Source organism: Drosophila santomea, chromosome 3R, assembly GCF_016746245.2.
Source record: "Drosophila santomea strain STO CAGO 1482 chromosome 3R, Prin_Dsan_1.1, whole genome shotgun sequence".
Taxonomy (NCBI): Eukaryota; Metazoa; Arthropoda; class Insecta; order Diptera; family Drosophilidae; genus Drosophila; species Drosophila santomea.
The window spans coordinates 1,703,137-1,725,290 of NC_053019.2; the positions used below are offsets into that span (position 1 = coordinate 1,703,137).

At 41.6% G+C, this 22,154-nt stretch overlaps 1 protein-coding gene across 6 annotated transcripts in view; it reads right to left on the reverse strand.

Annotated features, from left to right (window-relative positions):
• Positions 1-1,628: 1,628 nt before the first annotated feature.
• LOC120454158 (afadin) overlaps positions 1,629-22,154 on the reverse strand; it is a 51,448-nt gene continuing 30,922 nt past the window's right edge. For 3 of the 6 annotated variants that reach the window (XM_039639221.2, XM_039639226.2, XM_039639225.2), the window contains 14 exons: positions 17,158-17,510; positions 15,007-15,128; positions 13,689-13,743; positions 13,396-13,631; positions 12,906-13,109; positions 11,558-12,023; positions 10,550-11,074; positions 10,238-10,485; positions 10,059-10,177; positions 6,737-6,985; positions 6,395-6,611; positions 3,430-5,395; positions 3,227-3,348; positions 1,629-3,161 (listed from right to left, as the gene is read on the reverse strand). In XM_039639221.2, the coding sequence (XP_039495155.1) occupies positions 2,969-3,161; positions 3,227-3,348; positions 3,430-5,395; positions 6,395-6,611; positions 6,737-6,985; positions 10,059-10,177; positions 10,238-10,485; positions 10,550-11,074; positions 11,558-12,023; positions 12,906-13,109; positions 13,396-13,631; positions 13,689-13,743; positions 15,007-15,128; positions 17,158-17,510 (5,075 nt within the window). In that variant the 3' untranslated portion in view covers positions 1,629-2,968. Of the gene's footprint in view, positions 3,162-3,226; positions 3,349-3,429; positions 5,396-6,394; positions 6,612-6,736; positions 6,986-7,755; positions 9,842-10,058; positions 10,178-10,237; positions 10,486-10,549; positions 11,075-11,557; positions 12,024-12,905; positions 13,110-13,395; positions 13,632-13,688; positions 13,744-15,006; positions 15,129-17,157; positions 17,511-22,154 lie in introns of those variants that run through there. The other 3 variants (XM_039639222.2, XM_039639223.2, XM_039639224.2) reach the window with 3 other exon arrangements.

Sequence of the window (22,154 nt, forward strand, 5' to 3'; positions counted from 1 at the left end):
CGCATTTCGGGTCCTCGCCCGGTTAGTTATTCTTGTTTGAGCAAGTGGTTTAAGTTTGACAGCTGATTTTTAAATTATATTGTGGTAGGCCTGTGAAACCATCTATAACATACTTGTGGAAGCGGCCTTAAGCCTTATATTACTGAAGTAAAATGTTTCTTACCAATGCTGAGGTAGTAATACTTGATGCTAATTCTAATGCACTGAGCCAGCGTAATTCAAATAATACAATTTTTCACTAATAATTTGTTTATTTTATTATAATACTAAGACTTACCGTGTAGTTTTTCTTTTCTAAAGTTTAGATAAGTCACGTTTTAGCTATAGGGATTAAACAAATATTGTGTATTATTTAAACCAATTCTTAAACACTAAAGCTAGTAATTCAATCACAAAAAATGTAAGTGTTTCTTTTCTATTTGAAAGTTTTGGCATGAATCCTGTTACCTGGACACTGGAAGTAATGTAAGAAGTTTTTCCTTAGTGTTGGTTTTAAATTTGAGTAATTTTTTGGAAAATCAAACCAAGAGTATTTAGGAAGGTTGATGGCCGGGAACAGCTGAGTAGGTGCGTAGTGCGCAGGACTCTAAAAATTGAAATTTTTCTGGGCGCGAAACTAAAACTGTTCCCATGAAACAGCTGGTTAAACAATTTTGTCACACAAAATAAAAACAAGAGAGAACGCTATAGTCGAGTTCCCCGACTATCTGATACCCGTTACTCAGCCAGTGGATGTGCGAAGAAGAAATTTCAACACTGACAGTTTTTGGCGGTTTGTGGGCGTTAGAGTGGGCGTGGCAAAAAGTTTTTTTGCAAATTGATAGAAATTTACAAGACTAATACAAAAATGAAAAAATATCAAAACATTTTTAAAAGTGTGGCCGTGGCAGCTTTGGGCGGTTTGTGGGCGTTAGAGTGGGCGTGGCAAAAAGTTTTTTGGCAAATCGATAAAAATTTACAAGACTAGTACAAAAATGAAAAAATATCAAAACATTTTTCAAAACTGTGGGCGTGGCAGTTTTGGGCGGTTTGTGAGCGTTAGAGTTGGCGTGGCAACATGAATCGACAAACTTGCGCTGCTTCTATGTCTCTGGAGTCTGTATGCTTAATCTCAACTTTCTAGCATTTGTAGTTCCTGAGATCTCGACGTTCATGCGGATGGACAGACGGACGGACAGACGGACATGGCCAGATCGACTCGGCTATTGATCCTGATCAAGAATATATATACTTTATATGGTCGGAAACGCTTCCTTCTGCATACTTTACATACATACTTTACATACTTTTCAACGAATCTAGTATACCCTTTTTCTCTACGAGTAACGGGTATAATTATAATAAACGGATTATTGCCCCATTTAAGTTGGTTTCGTTGCTCTGCAGCATTGGTCCAAAAACTTTTGTGCAAATATGTAAACACTAAAACTTAATATTTAACTTTCTAACAACAAAATAGATTTTCGTTTAAAACTTCGTGGTAACTCGGAGTGTTTAATGTTGATGTTCGTTGCTCTGCAGCATTGGTCCAAAAACTTTTGTGCAAATATGTAAACACTAAAACTTAATATTTAACTTTCTAACAACAAAATAGATTTTCGTTTAAAACTTCGTGGTAACTCGGAGTGTTTAATGTTGATGTAATTAACGTTTATTTCTCATAAATATGCACAATCGCGTTGCAGAACTAATTTGGGTTTTGATATACATACATATGTAACTTTATTATGTAACCCTAAATGCGTTTAACATAAAACTAAACTGATTTCTTTTTACAGAATTTTTTCGAACATAGATTACATTTTGTTTTACTTTTATATTAAATTAAAAAAATATTTTTGATTTTTTTTAAATAAATCTTGTTTTATGAATTAAAGTTTAGTCTCGATTTAAAATACTTGGAATGCGCAAAAATATTTTGTCACCTGTGCGGTCGGTTTTTAAATAAATTTTAATTTTTTATAGCCTTTCAATGTTTTTTCCTGAACATTTAGTAAATATATTTTTCTTGTAGTTTCCTAAGTTTTTTGACCAAATGGAAGCAAATTGTGTACCATCGACTTACTCGGTTGCAGGAAAATGGTCCTAAGTTTTGGACATATCGGACATCATAAATTGATCTGATTTGTTGCAAGGATATATACTCCTCGGCCTGCCGATGATAAACTTTTATTATAATTTTAAAGCCATTAGGGTATCGTGTAATGAAATCCTATTTAGTTTGAATTGGCTAATCTCTATTCGTTTTCGAACCTTACTCGCTCTTGGTTTTGCCATTGTCGCATTCAAAAGATGTTTAAAATGGTTGCAGCAATTAAAAATATATACGTGTGCTCTAAATTTGTAATTACTTGTTAGTTCTTGGTTTGTAAATATAATTTTAATAATTGAATAATTGGACCATTTGTTTTACCATTGTTGTAGCTTTTAGTTTTCTAATGGATACAGTTTATATATATCTATATAACGTTTCTTGTTCCGCGCGGTTCCCAGGTTAGTATATGAATATCTAAACTAACTTTGCTCATTTACATTGCCGTTTAATCATAAATTTTATGCTGTCTGATGTAACAAATTGTTAATCGTAGGGTTAAGTTTAAAGTTACTTGTTTAAAACGCTTTACAAATGTGGCTCACTTTGCTTTTGTTGCCCTGTCTAGGCTCGTTAAAGTTTTGTATATATAAACATAGTTTATAAGGACTATTTGAATATAAACTGACATTTCTTAATAATTGAAATCAGTTACCATTTTGTGTATCGTAATTAACTCTGAAACGCGATAACCATGGATTGGTATTACCTTGCATAGCAAATTCGTTAGGTTTGTTTGTTTCTAAAGTATATGTGTCTATATGTGTGTTGTGTTATGTAGAGCTAACGTAACAACTTGGCCCCCAATATATTGAAGTGTAAGCTTTGTGGGTTCGGATATGTATATACATAGCAATAGGCAAAAATCTCTTTTGCTTAGTGCACCGCGTCTATATCTCGTTGGGCTCGCGATATTTTCAGTTTGTCCTTGGGCGTGTTATCTTCCCCCGACTCCAGAGCAAACATTTTCATCTTCTCCTTGAACGATAGCTTCTCGGGCACCGCATCTCCAGCACGTTGTTGCTGTTGCTGCTGCTGTTTCTCCGCCAGTCGACGCGTACGAGGATCTCTGCGTAAACGGATAAAATCCATCAGTGAAACCCTTATGGACCTCCATGTTGAAAAATATCATACCTATACACTTCTTGAGCTCCAATGACGCCTGGAGTGGATTGCACTGAGGTGTTCCAGAGGGCAGCATCTGGAGTGGCTGGCATTGATGGCAGCATGGAGGCATCGAGATTGTGTTGCAGATACTACATAATAAAAAATTTTAATTGGTTTAATTCATTTCAGAACACATACAATGACGGCTTCTAAGGAACCAATTCACTTACACTTGGATCTTCTCTGATGGTGTCCAAATCGTGATGCTCTATACCATAACTTTCGATGATATATTGCTGCTGCAGCTGTTGTTGCTGGCTATTCCCGCTCACAAAATTATTATCTTCATCATGGAAGCTCACTCGTTTGTTGTCCCTTTGCATCAACGGGGGCGGAGGAGGTGGTGTCCCCAATCCTCCAATTGTTCCTGTTCCCGTGGCCGAAACATAGGCTGCATTTAGTTCCATGGCGCTGAGTGGTGATCCCTGTATGATGTTGTTGTTGTTTAAGCTGCCACTCAAATTATTGTTTTTATTCGTTTGGGTGTTCAAAAGAGATGTCTTAATCTCCACGGTAGTTGCGGCCTGATTGCTAGTGGCTGTTTTCAGTAGGCTCATGGACGAGATTGCGCTTCCAGTGCTACCCCGCAGTTTCTGCTGTGACATGATTAAATAAGAGCTGTTCCTCTCTGGTGGAGGAGGTGGAGGCACAACAGCATCCAGAGTCTCGTTGTTATTATCTTTATCAAGCAATGTGAGCTGATTGAGCTCTTTTGCCAGATTGGATATCGAATGCTCAGTGTGCAGATGTCGTTCGTCCGCAAAACTTGCGGATTTCTGTGACTTCGATGGCGACGAGGGTGCCCCACTGGGACCAACCCCGCCTTCGGAATACCGATTATGCTTAAGTATGCTCTTCGGCTGCTGGGTGTTGCTGATCAGCGACTGAGCAGTTGGTGCTGGTGGTTGTGGTGGCACTGAGTCCAACATACTGTTGCTGTCCGTCATCTCCGCCAGTTTTATATCCGTTTGTCGGTAACTAGTAATGGGTGTTTGTATGGCACTCACCTGACCGCCACCAGACAGTCTGATCAACTCTTGGACGTTTTCCTTGTCGTACTGCTGTTCTTGATCCTGTTCCTCTTGCTCTTGTAGTTCTTGTGCTCTTCGTTCAAAATCGCGCTCGAGGATCAGGGTTTTTAGTTGTTCCTCTTGCATAGCGGAACGGGGTAAAATTTGGGAAAGCTCTGATATCTGCTGCTCCCGCCACTGGCGAATGTGTTCGCGCCGCATCTCTAGATCCTTTTCACGCTCCTCTCTTTCCCATGGATTGCTACCGCTGTGAAGAGGACGGTTGCTCGCTTGATTAGACGCCACATAGCTGCCCTTTGGCGGATCCAACGTACTGGCTACGTAATTTATTCCCGGACCAATCTGCTGCGTAGCTTTAAATAGCGGATGTGTTGCGTTGGGCGGTAGAGGAGGTTTGTCCTCTGCCTGCAGGGATTGTCCTAGATATCGCTGCTGTTGCTGCTGCGGTTTTGGTGCTGTACTTGGTGGAACATTTGTTTTATTGGGAGACTGTAAGCTACCCAATGGTTTCGGCGGCAGGGCTATAAAATTCGGTGATGCCTGTTGCTGCTGAATTTCGTAGAGCGTGGATGGATCATGAAGCTGACTGCGCCTGTACTCCAGACTGCCATTCTGATAGCCACCTGTGAAATCGTTGACATTCTGCATGCTTTGACTGCTGCTCATTAGAGGTTGCTGCTGCTGTTGCTGCAGTGGCAGCGGTTGCTGTTGTTGCTGCTGGTGATGGTACATGTTGCTAATGTTGGGCATGGAAGGAGCCATCATCTGCTGCATGCGAAGAGTGTGCTGGAAATTCTGCTGGCTCTTGGTGCGGTTGTTCGAGGTAAGCTGGTGCTGTTGCTGCTGGCCATTGAGATTGCTGCTGCTGAGTGCGAACTGCTGCTGCTGCAGGGAGTGTTGTTGTTGTTGTGTCTGCTGTTGCTGCAGCTGCTGCTGCGTTGACTGCTGACTGTGGTAATAGGCTGAGACGGGTCGCGTGGGCGGGAGGTTAGCATTGGCTTGCACATTTTGCTGCTGCTGGTACGGCGATTGCTGTGGCTGCAGCGGTGCAAGCGGGGAACTGCCATTGTAGGCGTTCATGGCGACATGTGGGGCGATCGGGGGTCTAAAAAAAAGGAAATTAAAATAAATGAAAGCAAAGTATTTGGAGTAATTTATAGTTGCTTTAACTCCCAATCGTTTACACTTATTAACATAAACGTGTCGAGTGCTGCAAAAACAATTGCTTACGCTCTGTCCTCCTCCTGAGCAATTAGTTTGTGTTTATTGCAAAGGTGCGTGCTCTGTACACCAGCAACATTTAATAGGGAAGGACAAGAGTTAATTACTCACGTACTTTGGACATTTCTACAATTTCATATTGTTCTTTAATGGGTATAAAGCCATAAAGTAATTTCTTTAAACGCAATGTCATCCTTACACACACGAGAGCTAGTAATATTGGAAGCCAGCTACATTTCTACATTTTTGTGTTCACACATAAGCACCTAGCGTCAAGCCACATCTCCAAAATACATACTTAAAATTGTTTTAAATTATTAATATGACCCTTTGTTTGATGTCCCTTAAAGTTTGTGGTTGCGATATTACACACCTGAACTTACTGCTACCCAAAATAAGCTTTTTTAAAGTTTGATCAAATAAATTGAAAAATTAATGAATAATTACATAGAGTAATTGTAAATTGTAGTTAGTTACTACAAACTATTTTTGAATTTCTTTCCTCTTTCTTTTTAAATTTAATTTAAGAGCGATAGAAACTTACAGGACCAACACAAAAATGAAAAAATATCAAAATATTTTTCAAAAGTGTGGGTGTGGGCGGTTTGCGCTGCGTCTATGTCTCTGGAGTTTTCACTTTTCAACGAGTAACGGGTATAATTACAATTTTAAGTCTTTATATATGTATGTGCATTAACAAAATAAACCACAGTACCGGTCGAATCAGTAGAAAAAAAAAGGTTGTAGTAGATATAGTTTGACAGGATTTAAACAAACATGGTAAAAATGCATTAATAATGCATCCTTAATATAATCGGTTGACTTCTAGCGTTCCGAAACTCATTCACATATGTACTTATATGTATGGGACTGATAGTCTTACCTCTCGCTTAAAATCGGTTGGCTCTGATTTTGCGCCCGATACACGCTGAGATTCTGGTAGAACCCCTGCTCGTTGCCGTTGCCATTTCCATTTGCGTTGTTGTGGCTGCCATTCGGCTGTCCCAGCATTCCTCCTGCTGCTGCTCCGCCGATTCCGACCATGCCAGATGAATTGTTATGCAAACTGTGCGTGCTGCGTGACTTGGAATTGGCCAGAGCTATTTGGAAAACGAGATGGATGCGGGTTGAACAAAGTGAATTAGACTCGGGCTTACAAATCGCTTGGATTGTGCTTCGATTACAAGGATAGGAGGCAATGATAAGGGGTGTGCAATTCACTTACATATGGTACCCGATCCCGTGTGGTGATGCAGAGCCGGCACCGATTTACTGTTGGGCAGGTGTGCAGCTAGGGGATTGATAATGCTACTATTGTTGCTATTGCCTAAGGTATTGTTGTGGCTGTTGTTCAGATGTTGGCTAAGACTAAGGCTATGATTCGGATGACTGTTGGCTATCAGTGGACCCAGAGATTTGGTCGATTCGGCACCGCCCATACGCGTCAAATCACGTTCGGACATACGGCGATTACCTGCGGTTTCCATATTCCCAGCAACAAATCATTATCAAAGTCAGCGAATTGAGTGCATAATTCGGGGTTTGGTGGTGGAGTTTAGTTCGATTGGTGCGCATAGGGAGAGAGAAAAGTTGTTAGATAGGCATATTGACATTTTAATTTTCTTTCGATTTGAACATTTTAAATGTGGTCAGTATCTAATTAAAAGACTACAACAAATTTAAAACGGAGCTATAAAACCAGGGGATACAACTATTCAATTGTATTTACACACATAAATATGCACAAAACCAATAAACATTGCTCGTGCTCTTTACAAATTTGTATTTCATCGAAAATAAGAGAAAAGGGTAAACAATTGAGTTTGGCAACGCCGCTGCAAAATAAAATTAAATATGAAGCACATACATATACCAAATACGTAAAAAATAAATACAAGTATGCAGTTGAACAACTAACTAAATATGAGTATTTTTACAGGTTTGGTTTTCCTGTGACTGCATAATCTAATACGGTTTTATAAAATTATTATATCTTTAATATTAAAAATGCTAATAATAATGTTAGGAAGAGGAGAAAATTTAGTTTGAATGTATTTATATAAAAGTGCAGAAACATAAATATAATACACAATCGCAAAACTTTAAGTAAGTTACCCTAATAATAAATATAACCTGAACAATAAACAGATCAACGCAATGTTTCAACTAACTAGCCAAAATAAATATAAATTGCGGGAAAACTGAATGCCTAATATGTACAACAACGAAGAGAACAACATGAACCTCTGTGCATCTTGGTTGGGTTGTCATCTGTGTGTCGGAAACACTGTTGTAGATGTGGTTCCCGTTGAACCGGGCAATGGTCTTTTGACGCAGTGCCCCGTGCTGCCCTCATTGCCATTATTGCCACCACCACCCTCATAGTCATCATTATCATCACTCAGAGAATGTCCACGAATTTCCAGATCTTCGCAATGAGCAACACAACAGCTGGAGGGTGAATCACAAGACTCGACTTTGCTGCAGCTACAGGAGTGGCAATCATCAAGGGCATCTCCCCATTTTAAATAGCTCTGTGAATTCCGCACGTTGGCGCTGCATTTGGTTTTGTCCGTGGCTGGCTCCCGAGAACGTGGCTGCTTATGACAGTGATGATGATGATGGCGAGATTGTGAGCTTGGCTTAGCTCTGAGTTGCACATGCTTTTGCTGTTTGTTGCGCTTCAGTTGCCGCACACTGTGAGATTGGCGATTGCTGCACATGACACTTTGTCGGTAGGATGCATATCGGTATAATTCCGGCTTCTGTTTGGTCGTCTCTGCCTCATCGTCCTTGCAACTGTCGTAGCATTTAAAGGTAGCAACTACCTGGTGTTGCTCCTGTTTCCCATGGTGCTGCTCTCGCTTGCCACGACAATGAGCGCAGCATGGGCACTCGCAACTGACTTTATCGCCGACTTTTTCCGCTTCATCAAAGTCCTTTCCCGCACTGCCATTCAGACTCCACTCCTTCAGCTGCATAAGGATCCGCCCCTGTTCCGCCATTGAAAGCTTGGCACACGGCTTGCTACCTGTATCATCCAATTCCGAGGTGGATCGTGATTTATTCATTTTAGGCGGGAAATTCTTGTTCGCATTAAAGTACTCTGCCATCTCTCGGACTTTTCCCTGACCCAGTGGCAACAAAAAGCGGGGACTGAGATTGACCTGGCTAGAATCCCTTCGACTGTTAGTTTCTGTAGTAGTGCTGGGGTTGGTTTTGGTTTGGAAGGTGGTGCTGGCACAATATTGATTGCTTTTATTTACAGTAGGAGAACGGGTGGAGGAACTTTCGATTTCACACACACTAGGAACTTGGATGCTGACAATTGGGGCACTTGTACCGACTCCTGACCTTTTGTGCGAACGCTGGGTGTTCAATTGCCGCTGACAAGGTGAATGATTCTGCCGGAGCAGCGGCATGCGTTCGATGGATTCGCTGGATGAACGCTGGCTATTGGACCCCGATCCTCCTGAACTAAAACCATCAGCTGAGCAATTTGTTGCTCTCTTGCTATTTAACTCCCTACGTATTTTTTGTATCAAAGGAGTCTTCTCGAATTGCTCTGTCATCAGAGATTCCGTCGACGAGGCACTGGCTGCGAAATGGCTGATGGCTTCATGGGTATGGTACTTTCTGTCTATTCCAATGGCATCTGGTTCGCCGTCTTCTGCTTGCTCCAGGTCAAAACTTACTGTTTTTCTATATCTATATGCAGGATTTCTTTTCACGGTGGAGGAACAACTAGATGCGGACATGCACGGTCGCTGCATGCACTGTTTCTCCTCCTCTTCGTCATCTATAAAAGGAATCTCATCTGATAGCGCCATGGACGCTATACCTTCTTCATTCAGCGGCTGATGGGCATCACTATAGGAGGCAAAGTTTCCAAACGACTCCTGTGAATCCTTGGCCGGCTCTTCCTGGTACTCCTCAATATAGATGGAAGGTGGTGGTGTTTTCCTCAACGGTCTCATGGGACTAAAGTGGGTGACAGAGGGTGCTATCGGAGGCGGATGATAGTATCCACCCTGATCGTTACCCAAATACAAACTGCTGGCAGATCGAGCAATGGGTCTCGTATCCCGATACCTAGGGTCAATGTGCAATTGGTGACCCAGTGCACATAGTTCCTCCTGCAGACATGAGGCACTTAAACGTCTAACCGGCGGCGAGGAAGATCGCATGCAGGCAAAAGATTCACGACGACTGCGATTGAGACTATCGTCCGAGATTGAGTTGTTGTAGTACCGAGCCTGCTGTTGGAACGAGGAGTGACGACGCTCCTGGCCAGTATTCAGAGGCTGCAGAAATTTGCTGGGGGAGGCTTCTAGCGATTCGAGCGGAGCAGCATGGGGGATGGGTTTGTTACTTGGTTAGCTTACACAACGTGAGTACGGTAGTGTAGAGTAGTGGGTAAATATCTTGGTTGATTGAGTGAGTTTAGTGTTTCTAGCGTCCTACCCAGCACCTGGAGTCGCTCTAATATGTGTGTTTTGTATTGATATGTGTGTCTCTACGTATGGGCTCCTTTGGGAGCTACTCACCACGCTGAATGACCGGACTAGGCTGCTGCAGTAGCGTAGCCAGCCCATGATAGATGGCTCCCTGCTTCGCCACTTCCAAGCTGACTACAGGACCTGTTCGCACCAGGTAGTCCGCAGCCCTAAATCAAGAAGCGAGGGAATAAACCATGATCTCCCTTAAAGTTCACTAATATACATACCTCTCTTGGGTGATGCCAATCAAACTCTGTCCATCCACGCGCAGCAGCTGATCACCAGCTTGCAGACGTCCATCTGCATCTGCCGCTCCGCCAGGCACCACACTCTTGATGTAAATACCCAGCTTCTCTTGACCAGCTCCCTTGGCAGCGACGATGGATAAGCCCATGCCGTTGCTGTTCTTGTGCAGTTTAATGAGCTGCAATTCCGGTTGCGAAAGTTTGTTAGACATGGCACTGGAACTGCGAGCCTGCAATAGTTAAATAATTAATAACATCTACCATAAATTAATAAATGATCCATGAGTAACTCACATTAAACTGATGCATATAGACCGTCCAAAGGCCAATGGAGGTGGGCTGGGCCGCCAGACGGCACATGCCCTGCTGCTGGAGAGGGTTGAGGAAGTCGACGAGACCGGTGGGAATGCCTCGCACTACATCACAGCTGAATCCATCGTCGGGAAGCAGAAGCGCCAAATGAAGCTCTGGTGATTCTTCCAACCGAACCTCTCGTCCATCGGCACGGGTTAGTTCGTCAGCCACAGATTCCGCCATCCTAATAGCTGTATCAACAAGGTTGCGGGGAAGCTTTTCCTGCTGCAGAAGCGCAGACATTTGAAGAGAGTTTAAACGAAAGCAGGAGCAGGCTAACTGCTGTATCTCCTCCACAGAGGATTTCGGTGCTTGCAAAAACTGAGCACACTGATTAATCTTGGCCAAATGGCAATCTGCCGCCAATTCCAATCCTTGCCGTTCTGCCCACAGCTCCAGCAGCTGAAGCCGCTCTGTCATTACCTTGCCCCAGTCAGCTGTGCACATTTGAGAGTTTGCCACAATCTGGGAAAGCGGGAACAACGAAATAAGTGGATTTGGACGAGAAAGTTGTAGAACAGTGGTGCCAATAGATATTTCACGAAAGAGGTATATTATATTTTTTAGAAAAACAGCTGCTATTAATTAAATTAAGAATCAACTTGAGTAGCGATTTGAATATTTGAACGTTCTTATGAACAACAAAACAGAACCCTATAGTCGAGTTAACCGACTATCAGATACCGGTTCCTCAGCTAGTGGAAGTGTGAACGAGAAATTATAAAATAAAAATATTCAAGTTCATTACGAATTACTTTCTTCTCAAATGCTTTCAAATTTTTAAGAATAATCATTTTTCGAATATGCTTAACATTATTCTTACATATTTTACTCTATACACTTTTCTTAGAACAGCCTTATTTGCTCACATCAAAATACTTTAATCTATTTAAATAGCTATATTGGCACCGCTGTATGCACATAGCCTGGCCATTTTAGGCCGCTCACCGTATTGAAACATATGACATTGATGTAGTGAAACAGCTGCGAAAACAACTGGATCGTTAAGGCTGCATTTACACGGCATCGTCTGAGAAGGGCCATTGCCGATCCCAGGACGGTCAGTACGAGACCCGCCGCGGAGTCGTGATCAATGTTCTCGGAAAGAAACTGGTTGAGGGTTTGCGAGAGTTCCAATCGGAAGCAGTTGACCACGTTTCGAAACGCAGTCTGCACAGCCTCGGCTAAAACCTCTTGAGCCTGAACGCTAAATGCGCTTATGTGGCGATCTGATTTAAGGAAGTGCAGGAACTCGGAGCTGTTGGCCATCCAAAAGGCTAGGATTCGGGGATCTGTGTACTGCTCCTGGACTACGCTGCAGACCAGATTAGCCACATGGTGCAGGAACATGGTCAGCTTGTGAGCACGCTCCGTGGGCTGTAACTCCGGGCGGTAGTGTGTGGAAGCTCGATATCTGAGAAAAAATATGTTATTATATGCTTAATCAGTCGCTATCAAAGAGCCCGTAGCCCCACTTGATTGTATCTATTGATTTTCACACGCGCCAAATGTCAAAGCTCCCTTTTCCCCAAATGATTTGCCAACTTTCTGCTCCAGTTGTTTCTGCTAGGCCAATTCCTGTTACTCCACATCCCGCTGTCAGAATACATTAATATTAATAGCTTACAAATTGGGTCAGCAGCCAAGATAAATCATCATAATTGATAATGAATTGTTGATACTGGCTGCTGCTCTTCAAGGTTGTGTTTGAGGGCAAAAGGATTTGGAACTACAGCTCTCAAGTACATGTCTTTCCACTCTATGTCTGGACATTTGTCAGCTAGTGTAAGCTGGTTGCAATTTATCAGTAATTTGCCATCTCTTGCTAAATGAAGCCCTCACTGGAATTGAAATATATAGGAGGCCAGAATGCTTATGCAATGTGGCGCAAGTTACATATTAGCATCGGGTGATGTAGGTGAAATACATATCAATTTCAAATAATATTATAATGAATAATGTGAAATGTCTATAAATTAACTCAAACCCTACCTCAATGAGTACCATGTTGTGGCTTTAAAATAACTGAAAGCTAAATATAATTTACTTATCCGATTACCAAAGGATTAGTCCTATAACAAGTATATTTAGTTCTTTATTTGTTGTAGGTTATTGGCGGTGGTCTGGTCTGGTGGTCCAAAAACTTTCGGTATTTGAACAACGCATTATATGGTGAGCGATATTCCAATTTCAGTATTCAACACCCAAACATTCAAACAAATAAAGCCAAACAAACGCAGTCGCGGCTGCATTCATGCTGCTCCCCACATCAATGGCCCCATAACAAATTACCCACCTAGCACACAGGTACAGCGAGTAGACGGGTGCCAGCTTAAAGTGCGGAACGTTTACGTCCAGTTCGCTGATAATGTGACGCAGGAAAAGTTCCTGGTGAGTTTCGGGGAACTCTAGGACAGCAGGCAGGATGGGCTCCTGTCCCTGGGTGTCGCCAGAGCCGCTGCCACCGGCTAAAATGCCAGAACCGGTCATTTTGGGCGACCTATATAACGAAGAGGGTTAATCGATTAGTAGCACAGTACAACAGAAGATCAGATAATTTAGGAGTTCGAAAAGCAGTTGAGACAGTGCAGGGGGAAAGTATACTATGGCATAACTTTAAAGCGCACACGAACACTAAACAAAATTAAAATTAATTAGACAGTGATGCAAATGCAAATATGCGTATGCTTGATGGTTAAGTGTAGGGAAGTTGTGTTGGCTTTCCTGTTTTGTTTGAAGACAGAATTTCAAATTTTAAAGTTAGATCGATTGACTCCGAATCTTACCGATCTTGACTGTTGGAACCACCTGACTTCAAGCTGGAAATCGACTTGGTTTCGTTTTCCAGGTTACCCTCCAGGCTTTGACCGTCGTAGTTGCCAGAATTGGCGCCCTGATCCTGTCCTGCCTTGTCCACCACGTCCCGCTGCGTGCTGCTCAGGGGATCACTGGAGTTGTTATTATTGTGGTAGGCGCTGGAATGGTTCGCTTGCTGGTGGTGGTCGTAGTCGCCTTTGTGGGTCTACGAATATGCTACCTATTTTAGTACAAATAGAAAACGTTTTAATAAAGTACCCACCGAACTCAAGCCTCCATCCTCGTCGTTCCAAGATCCCGGGGAAGTGGGCGAGCGGCTGTCATTGTTTAAGAGCCATTTGCATTCGTTCGGTCGGTGGATAATGGTGTTCAGGTGAGTGTGTGGGTTTGTGCAAATTTTTTTGCATATTTGTTGGGTAATTTTTTCGGTTTGGTGAGTGCGTGAGATTAATGTTTTACACAAACAATAAAAACAACCAACACGTAACGAGACATTAATAAACAGCACAATAAGTCGTGTAAATAAAAACAAAAAAAAAAACATGAATATACATAAATAGCACGATATTAAGAGAATTATCCTCGAATGAATTTAAAGTTCTTTGAATAACCCACATAACGTGAATTAATATGTTTGAAATTTACAACTTAAGTATGCAAATTCTAAAGTCATATATTAGGACACTCATTATACCCGTTACTCGTAGAGTAAAAGGGTATACTAGATTCGTTGAAAAGTATGTAACAGGCAGAAGGAAGCGTTTCCGACCATATAAAGTATATATATTCTTGATCAGGATCAATAGTCGAGTCGATCTGGCCATGTCCGTCTGTCCGTCGTCTGTCTGTCCGTCTGTCCGTCTGTCCGTCTGTCCGTCTGTCTGTCTGTCCGTCGTATGAACGCTGAGATCTCAGGAACTACAAAAGCTAGAAAGTTTAGATTGGCATACAGACTCCAGAGACATAGACGCAGCGCAAGTTTGTCGATTCATGTTGCCACGCCCACTCTAACGCCACAAACCGCCCATACTGCACGCCACACTTTGAAAATGTTTGATATTTTTCATTTTGTATTGGTCTTGTAATTTCTATCAATTTGCCAAAACCGTTTGCCACGCCCACTCTAACGCCCACAACCGCCCAAAGCTGCCACGCCACACTTTTGAAAATGTTTAGATATTTTTTCATTTTTGTATTAGTCGTCTAATTTCTATCGATTTGCCAAAAACTTTTGCCACGCCACTCTAACGCACAAACCTGCACTTCTACTAGCTGAGTAACGGGTATCAGATAGTCGGGGAACTCGACTATAGCGTTCTCTCTTGTTTTAATGGTGAGTTCCCGAAACATTTCCCACTAAGCAGATGTGAAATGTTCGAAGTCATTTTACACTTGTAACCTACTTTAAAAAATGTTGTCAAAATAAAATCTATCTACTTTTAATAGCAAGAAAACTTAAATAAGTAAATAAATAAAATTACTCAACATTTGCTGACAAAGCATTGGCGATATAAGCACTGGCTTAGCATAAATGCTTGCTCTTAAATCAGGAAATCCTCTATATTAGCTGGATTACTCACCTTTCATATAGACATGCCGAGTCCAGCTGGGATTGCGACAGGGCCAGGTTGTAGCGCCCATCGGTGGGAGAATCGAGGAATCGGTACGAGGCCACCCGTCCAAACATTACAACCGATCCGTTCTGCGGATGGAAAACGCGAAACATATATGAATGAATTATATTTGCAGGGTTAAAGTGTTAAGGAGCATTAAGGTGACTCATTACTAATTTTAATTGAGATCTGCTATTACTTAAATATTTTCACTGCGAGAGAAGAGTGAAGCACACCGACTGACGGATTCTGGGGCACTAAGTCAACGATGGGAAATTTTTTGGGGCGTTTTGAAATCAAAACAGGCCAACAGAGACGCCCCTCTCTGGGGGAAATTCGAGTGGGGGACAGTATTAATTATACCCGTTACTCGTAGAGTAAAAGGGTATACTAGATTGGTTGAAAAGTATGTAACAAGCAGAAAGAAGCCTTTCCGACAATATAAAGTACATGTATTCTTGATCAGTATCAATACCCGAGTCGATCTGGCCATGTCCGCATGTCTGTCCGTCCGTACGAACGTTGAGATCTTAGGAACCATAAAAGCTAGAAAGTTAAGACTCAGCATGCAGACTCTAGGTACATAAAAGCAGAGCAAGTCTGTTGATTAATGTTCACAAACCGCCAACAACCGTCAGTGAGGAAATTTCTGCTTCTAGCTGGGTAAAGGGTATCAGATAGTCGGGATTCTCAACTATATTTCCTCTTGTTTTTTTATGTTTTTGTTACTGCCTATCTCTTTCAGGGTTTGTTTGCGTTTTTCTCTAATGCTGATTAGCTCGGTAAACAAATCTTTTACACACACGAGAAAACTCGATTGGCATTATTTTTGTTCAGGTTCATCGGACCGCAGCCAACCCGAGTTTCCCAATTTGAAAACTAAAACTAACACAGCCGAAGACAAAAATGAAAAAGTAAAATTCCGTTCTTTAATTTGAGCAAGAGACATCTTTGTTTTCTTTTTTTCCGAATATTCTCCAGAGACTCTTTGAGGGTAGTGCCGTTATGAGAGCTCAATTTTGCTTTGGTCTTTAGCAGAATATTTGAGGAACTGTTCATTTCGCATCGATTTCATCAAGCGGAAAACCAAATACAACAGAGGACAGAATACATAACCCTGCGAAATTTCAGATTTTTATTTGGTGGCGTTTCCTTTGACTTTTTCATTAATGCGTGAGAGTTCAGAGCCCCAATTGGATTCAGCTGCTGTACTTGTCGCTAGCTTTTTGTTTGTGTTTCCGTTGTGTGTCGAAAAGTTGTCAAAACAAAAGATAAATCAGCGGCGATTCAAAGCCTGTGGAAGGTGCACACACACCCGTCACATTGGTATCTGCGGATTTATTGCCTTTCGAACTAAAAATTTAAAGCTGATTATGAACTTGAAGTGCAGATGAATGGGAATTAAAAGGCGGGCTTGTTATAGATTGCAAACGTCCCAAGGCGATATTTACACTCAGAAAAAACATTTTTAAATATATGCAGCTAGATAGATGTTCTATATATAATTCAACTTTAAATGTGGTTTCACTTTCAGACCCATTTTCCTCAATCCCGATGTTCATTTATCTTTCAGTTGACTCTAAGCCAGTGCGATTATTGGCTTGGGCCTGCTCTGACAGTTGGAGCCACAAAATCCGCCAGTGCAAGAAAGACAAAAACAGGCGGCGCAAATAGGCAGCTTTTAAACCCTTTAAACTTTAGCCGGGTCAAGGTCGATGGTAAAACTTTTCCTTGCCACACTGCCAGCTGCTGTCAAATTGAGCACAAGCGTCGGTGATGGGCACAAAAATTCAACTAATTAAAACGAATTGCAATTAGGCAATGAGGGGGTACATTAAAGGTCACCCCCAGAACAGCACACTTATACATATGTAGTGCAGGGAATCTGCAAATATCTGCTTGAAACGCAACATTTTACATATTTAAAAAAAAATAAGCCAATTTGCGCGAATAAAGCCTATCGGAAACTAGAACAATCACACTTTCGGAGTAGGAGCTAAATGTGTATTCTCCCTAGACACATTTCATATATATGTACATATGTATGTACATATATACCTAGACGCATTTTATATCGTGTGCCTTAAATAGCAGTAGAATCTCAGTTCGATGACTTACATGCAAAATGGTCGGTTGACTAATGTGGTGGCCGTTGACAAAGGTCAGGGCATCGGTGTGCAGCGGGGTCACGGTGCAAACCCCCTCCAGCAGCGAAATGAGACAGTGCCTCGGCTGGATTGAGGGTCCGAAAAGCTGCAGGCAGTTAGTGTTGGCCGACCCCACCTCCACCGGGTCGCTGCCCAACTTTATCCGCCGACCGCCGTCGCCGCTATGAGTCACTTCTACTAGGACGGGTCCCTCACGATCTCCGGATATGTGGTTGGCACCATTGGCTGCCCCCAGTGGTTTTTTCTTTCGTCTCCGGTGCTGTGAGTCCGCCGGACGCCTCCGTACATGGAACATAATGGAGCCTGAAAATATAATAAAATATAAGTTAATAAAACAATGAATATTGGCTAAGAATTAATTTTAGTTAAAGGGTTTATTTACTCGTTACATTCATAGTTCGGTAAATGGTATTCGAATACGTAAACAACGATACAAAACAAAAATATATGCAACCGCAGTTTTTTAGCCGCCTTTTGTATTTTGTGTCTCGCTGGGAAATGCAGTTTAGGCTGAATGAGGCAAAATTGTAAATCTCTGTCGTGCAAAGGAATGATGACTGACATGACAGTCGAGGCAAAAATCAATGACGTGCGCTTATTAAAATACTTATTTCAATATACTTGTTACTTTTCTTGATTAATATTATGTAATTCAAATCTTGAATCTTAAATTGAAATAGTTTCTATAAATCTTCCAAGGAAACATCGATGTACATTATGGAATAAAGTTGTTCCATATCCAATATGGTGCCCACTAGTGTTGGAACCTCGAAAACGCTCTGTGCAATCGCAACCCATCTGTTCGCGTCGGAAGTATGTAACTCAGAAAACGAAATCCACGTCGGACTGCATCATCAATTTCATTTCGATATTAAATGTTCATATTAGATGTGAGCCAACGAAAAACAATATACTTCCCAGGCGGGGGTTACTTGGGGAATATATGTACAATATACCCAAATAGCATTCCTGAACCCAGACTGAACCGACTGACTAGTTGCCAGCTGCCTGAATATCTGGGCGATGTCAGACGACGACAGCTCAGTGGAAAAACTTCGCTTGCTGGTTCTTTGATAAAAAAATGTATATACATTTCGTAACTTTTCATAGACGACAACTGCAACACCAATCACAGCGGGCACACACACAATTTTTTACTCTGAAACGTATTACCATGAAGTGGGTTACTACTTGAGTTAGCTACAAATGGTCCTGTTAGAGGGTCTAACATTTTTAAAATCACAAACATTGGTATCTATTATTTTGATAGTGATTTAAATATAATATAATAAATTATTATCGAGATTCCATCGAATCCAATAAATCGATTGGCTACTGTCATATAGTTCCTAGCCGAACTATACTCCTCGGTCTCCCTTCGTACCCTAATCTCGGATGCTGCTGCTGGAGCTGTTGTTTATTGTACAGAATGCTTAACGAAGCATGCAAAATGCGATGGCAGCTACTGCAGCACATCTCCCCCTGGTACTACATAACCCACTTTTGTCCCATGGTTTTGGGGAAAATTGCAGCAGATGATGGCGAAATGCAAGACCAGACTTGGCATGTACCAAAGGCATTTGAGCAATGCAGGCTAAATAAACCATGGCAGGGCGTGGTATGTGCAACATATTGGAAGGCAAGGGGGAACCCTAGGGAAAGCTAGTCTCCTTTTCAACTAGAAAAAAAGGGAGGTGAGGAAGAACAATTTGTTAAAGAACAACGTATAGCCAATTAAACTATGTTTCCGTTTCATAATATCTTTTCTACGATCCCAATAAACCCCAGCTGCATTTCTGGCGTTGTTGATACACACGTGTAATTATTTCATGGCTCACACAATGAATTTAAAGTGCGAACTTCGTTTTGATGGCGTTGGGCAAAACTTCTACTCCAGAATGTGTGCTGTCACCAACCAAAAAGCAAACAATAAAGCAGCCGGAGCTCAAGGAAAAAGCAAATAAGAATGTACACGCTTCGTATACTTGGTATAGAGAAAGCCTTGAGTGGGATAACTGAATAATTTCCTTGTTTGAATTGTAGCTTGATTAGAGTTGAGTCTAGAGTTAGTTGAAGGCGAAGAATTTTATCACAGATAAAAAGTGGTTGAATTTTTGTCCTGGAGCTGAAATTACGCTTCGGAATTTGCCATCAAACTAACTTGCAGCACGGAATTTATTTAAATAACTTGGAATAAAACTCATTTCCATGAATCCATATAGTAGCTATATCAATTATGTTTTGCATTTGAAACGAAGCGATTTAAATTGCCATTCAAATAAAGGAGATGTTATTTCCCAACTCTTTTTTATCCCTAAACTTTATTTTTCAACTGCAGATGACAGTTCCCAATAACCGTCTTCACCAAACCATGTAATTTATAACCGAACCATGCACGACATACAATTGTTAATCAATCAGTATATGGACAAGTTCGACATTTAAAGACAGCTCAGCAACGATCAATCCTAACCTTTGATTGTGAACATATTTAAAAAATTGTTGTTCCAATCAATAAAATTATTATCGTACATAAATAATAAATAGGTTTAAATAATAAACAAAATATATTAATTTCAAACATTATACAACTTTTTTCAGTGCACTTGCGACTTTATTTCTAGCAAGGGAACGAAAGCCAACAACGTTTCGTCCTTGGCAGTTGACATTTGGAAAGCAGAAACGAGGGGCACATTGATAAAGTGCAGTGCCCAACGGATGCCAGAAAAATCGTTTTAATTGTTCCTACTTGGTCAACAGCTTGACCGTTCCAAAGGTAGCACCACCAACCCATTCTCTCGCCTACGCACCACCAGTACCATTGTTGACATAAGAAAACGGGCAAATTGCAAAAACCATCAAAAACAGGTGGTGAGGAAACGACAGGTGACCAGGTGGAGGTGTAGTTAGGTGGATGGGTTTGGGTGGGAGGATGGTTCGGGCGTAGACGAACGAGCCATGAAATTGATTCGGCCAACAACGTGCCAGGATCATGAGTGTAGCCTCCGACTGTCCTTGTGTGCGGCTGTATGCACGTGCATAAGTGCGAATAAATTGGCAACAGAACACAAGGGATGGGAGGTGGGGGCACATTTTACAGACTGAAAAACAATGCAGGGAAATTGCATAACGAGTTGAGTGACTGAATCTGCACCAGGACTGGTATGACCACCCATCGCCGCCCGTTGGGTAATCCACAAAATGCGGAATCTGGGGTCAACAAGCGCTGGGCGCATTCATTTTTATTAGCGCAGCTTGTGCTCTAATGGTCAAAGCGATTAGAAAGAGAAAAGTGGGTTGCCAAAGTGTCCCATTCGGGTTGGTTAGAAAGGCATTTTGCACGCATAGACAATAGAAACTATCTTGACAATCATACCCTATACGCAGTGATGGCTTTATTGAGCTGTTCCTAACTAATATATTTCTACTAAATATTTAAAACACACCCTTTTTGGGAAGGTCCATTCCTTTCTAAGACCGATATATTGTTTTATAGAGCTGTTTTCAATTAGCCCTCAAACTTCGCATCAGACCATGCAAAATAGCGAACAGAACACAAACATGCATTTAATTAAAAGTGTAGTATGTAAAAAAGATACTTAAGAAAAACAATCTTTTGACAGTTCTTTTGAACTACATTCTCAAACGCAGGGCCCTTGCTCAAATTAGCCAAATTAGTCGTAAAACGTGGCGGCTTTGATTTTAAAAACCTAAGGAACCTATGCACCCACATCTCCGCCAATGCACGTCCAAATAGAGAGCTCCAGCTACATAACCGCACTCTTTACAGACCCACCTCCATTTTCCTGTTCCACAAAGGGCGAGATTGAGCAGAAGGCAGCTTTTAACGTTGTGCAAATTAAAACAATGAAAATTTAATGAACAAAGTTTTCCTCTTGTGCAAGAAGTTTCCTCCTTTGACCAGAATCCGACGCCTGCAATAAACAGGCGGTACCGAGAATAGTTTAATCCTCGTGTAAGCCTCAACGCAGATTGTGTAAACTCCCTTTATCGGACGGCCAATTTGCCATAAAAATTTTTTATAGATGTCACCTCTGCGCTGGACTAAAACAAGGTGGAGACTTATAGTCTAAATGGGATGAACAGCTTGGCAAATCAAAACATAGATCTAAATCACTGAATGCTTTTTAAGTGATTATTCTGGACTATTTACGTTTATTATACCCGTTACTCGTAGAGTAAAAGGGTATACTAGATTCGTTGAAAAGTATGTAACAGGCAGAAGGAAGCGTTTCCGACCATATAAAGTATATATATTCTTGATCAGGATCAATAGCCAAGTCGATTTGGCCATGTCCGTCTGTCCGTCTGTCTGTCCGTCCGTATGAACGCTGTGATCTCAGGAACTACAAAAGCTAGAAAGTTGAGATTAAGCATACAGACTCCAGGGACATAGACGCAGCACAAGTTTGTCGAATCATGCTGCCACGCCCACTCTAACGCCCACAAACCGCCCAAAACTGCCACGCCCATACTTTTGAAAATGTTTTTAATATTTTGTCATTTTTGTATTGGTGTTATAAATTTCTATCGACTTGTCAAAAAACTTTTTGCCACGCCCACTCTAGCGCCCACAAACCGACCAAAACTGCCACGCCCACACTTTTGAAAAATGTTTTGATATTTTTTCATTTTTGTATTTGTCTTGTAAATTTCTATCGATTTGCCAAAACACCTTTTGCCACGCCCACTCTAACGCCCACAAACCGCCAAAAACTGTGTTTAAGACTCTCCTTCTCCCTTCCAATAGCTGAGTAACGGGTATCAGATAGTCGGGGAACTCGACTATAGCGTTCTCTCTTGTTTTTCTACTACCTCAAATGCAATTCAGCTATGGACAAATATGTTTTTCAATATTTGTCCCACAATTTGAACCCCTGTCAGCGGCCCAAACTAGATATTCATCCCCCAAGAATAAGGGAGTTC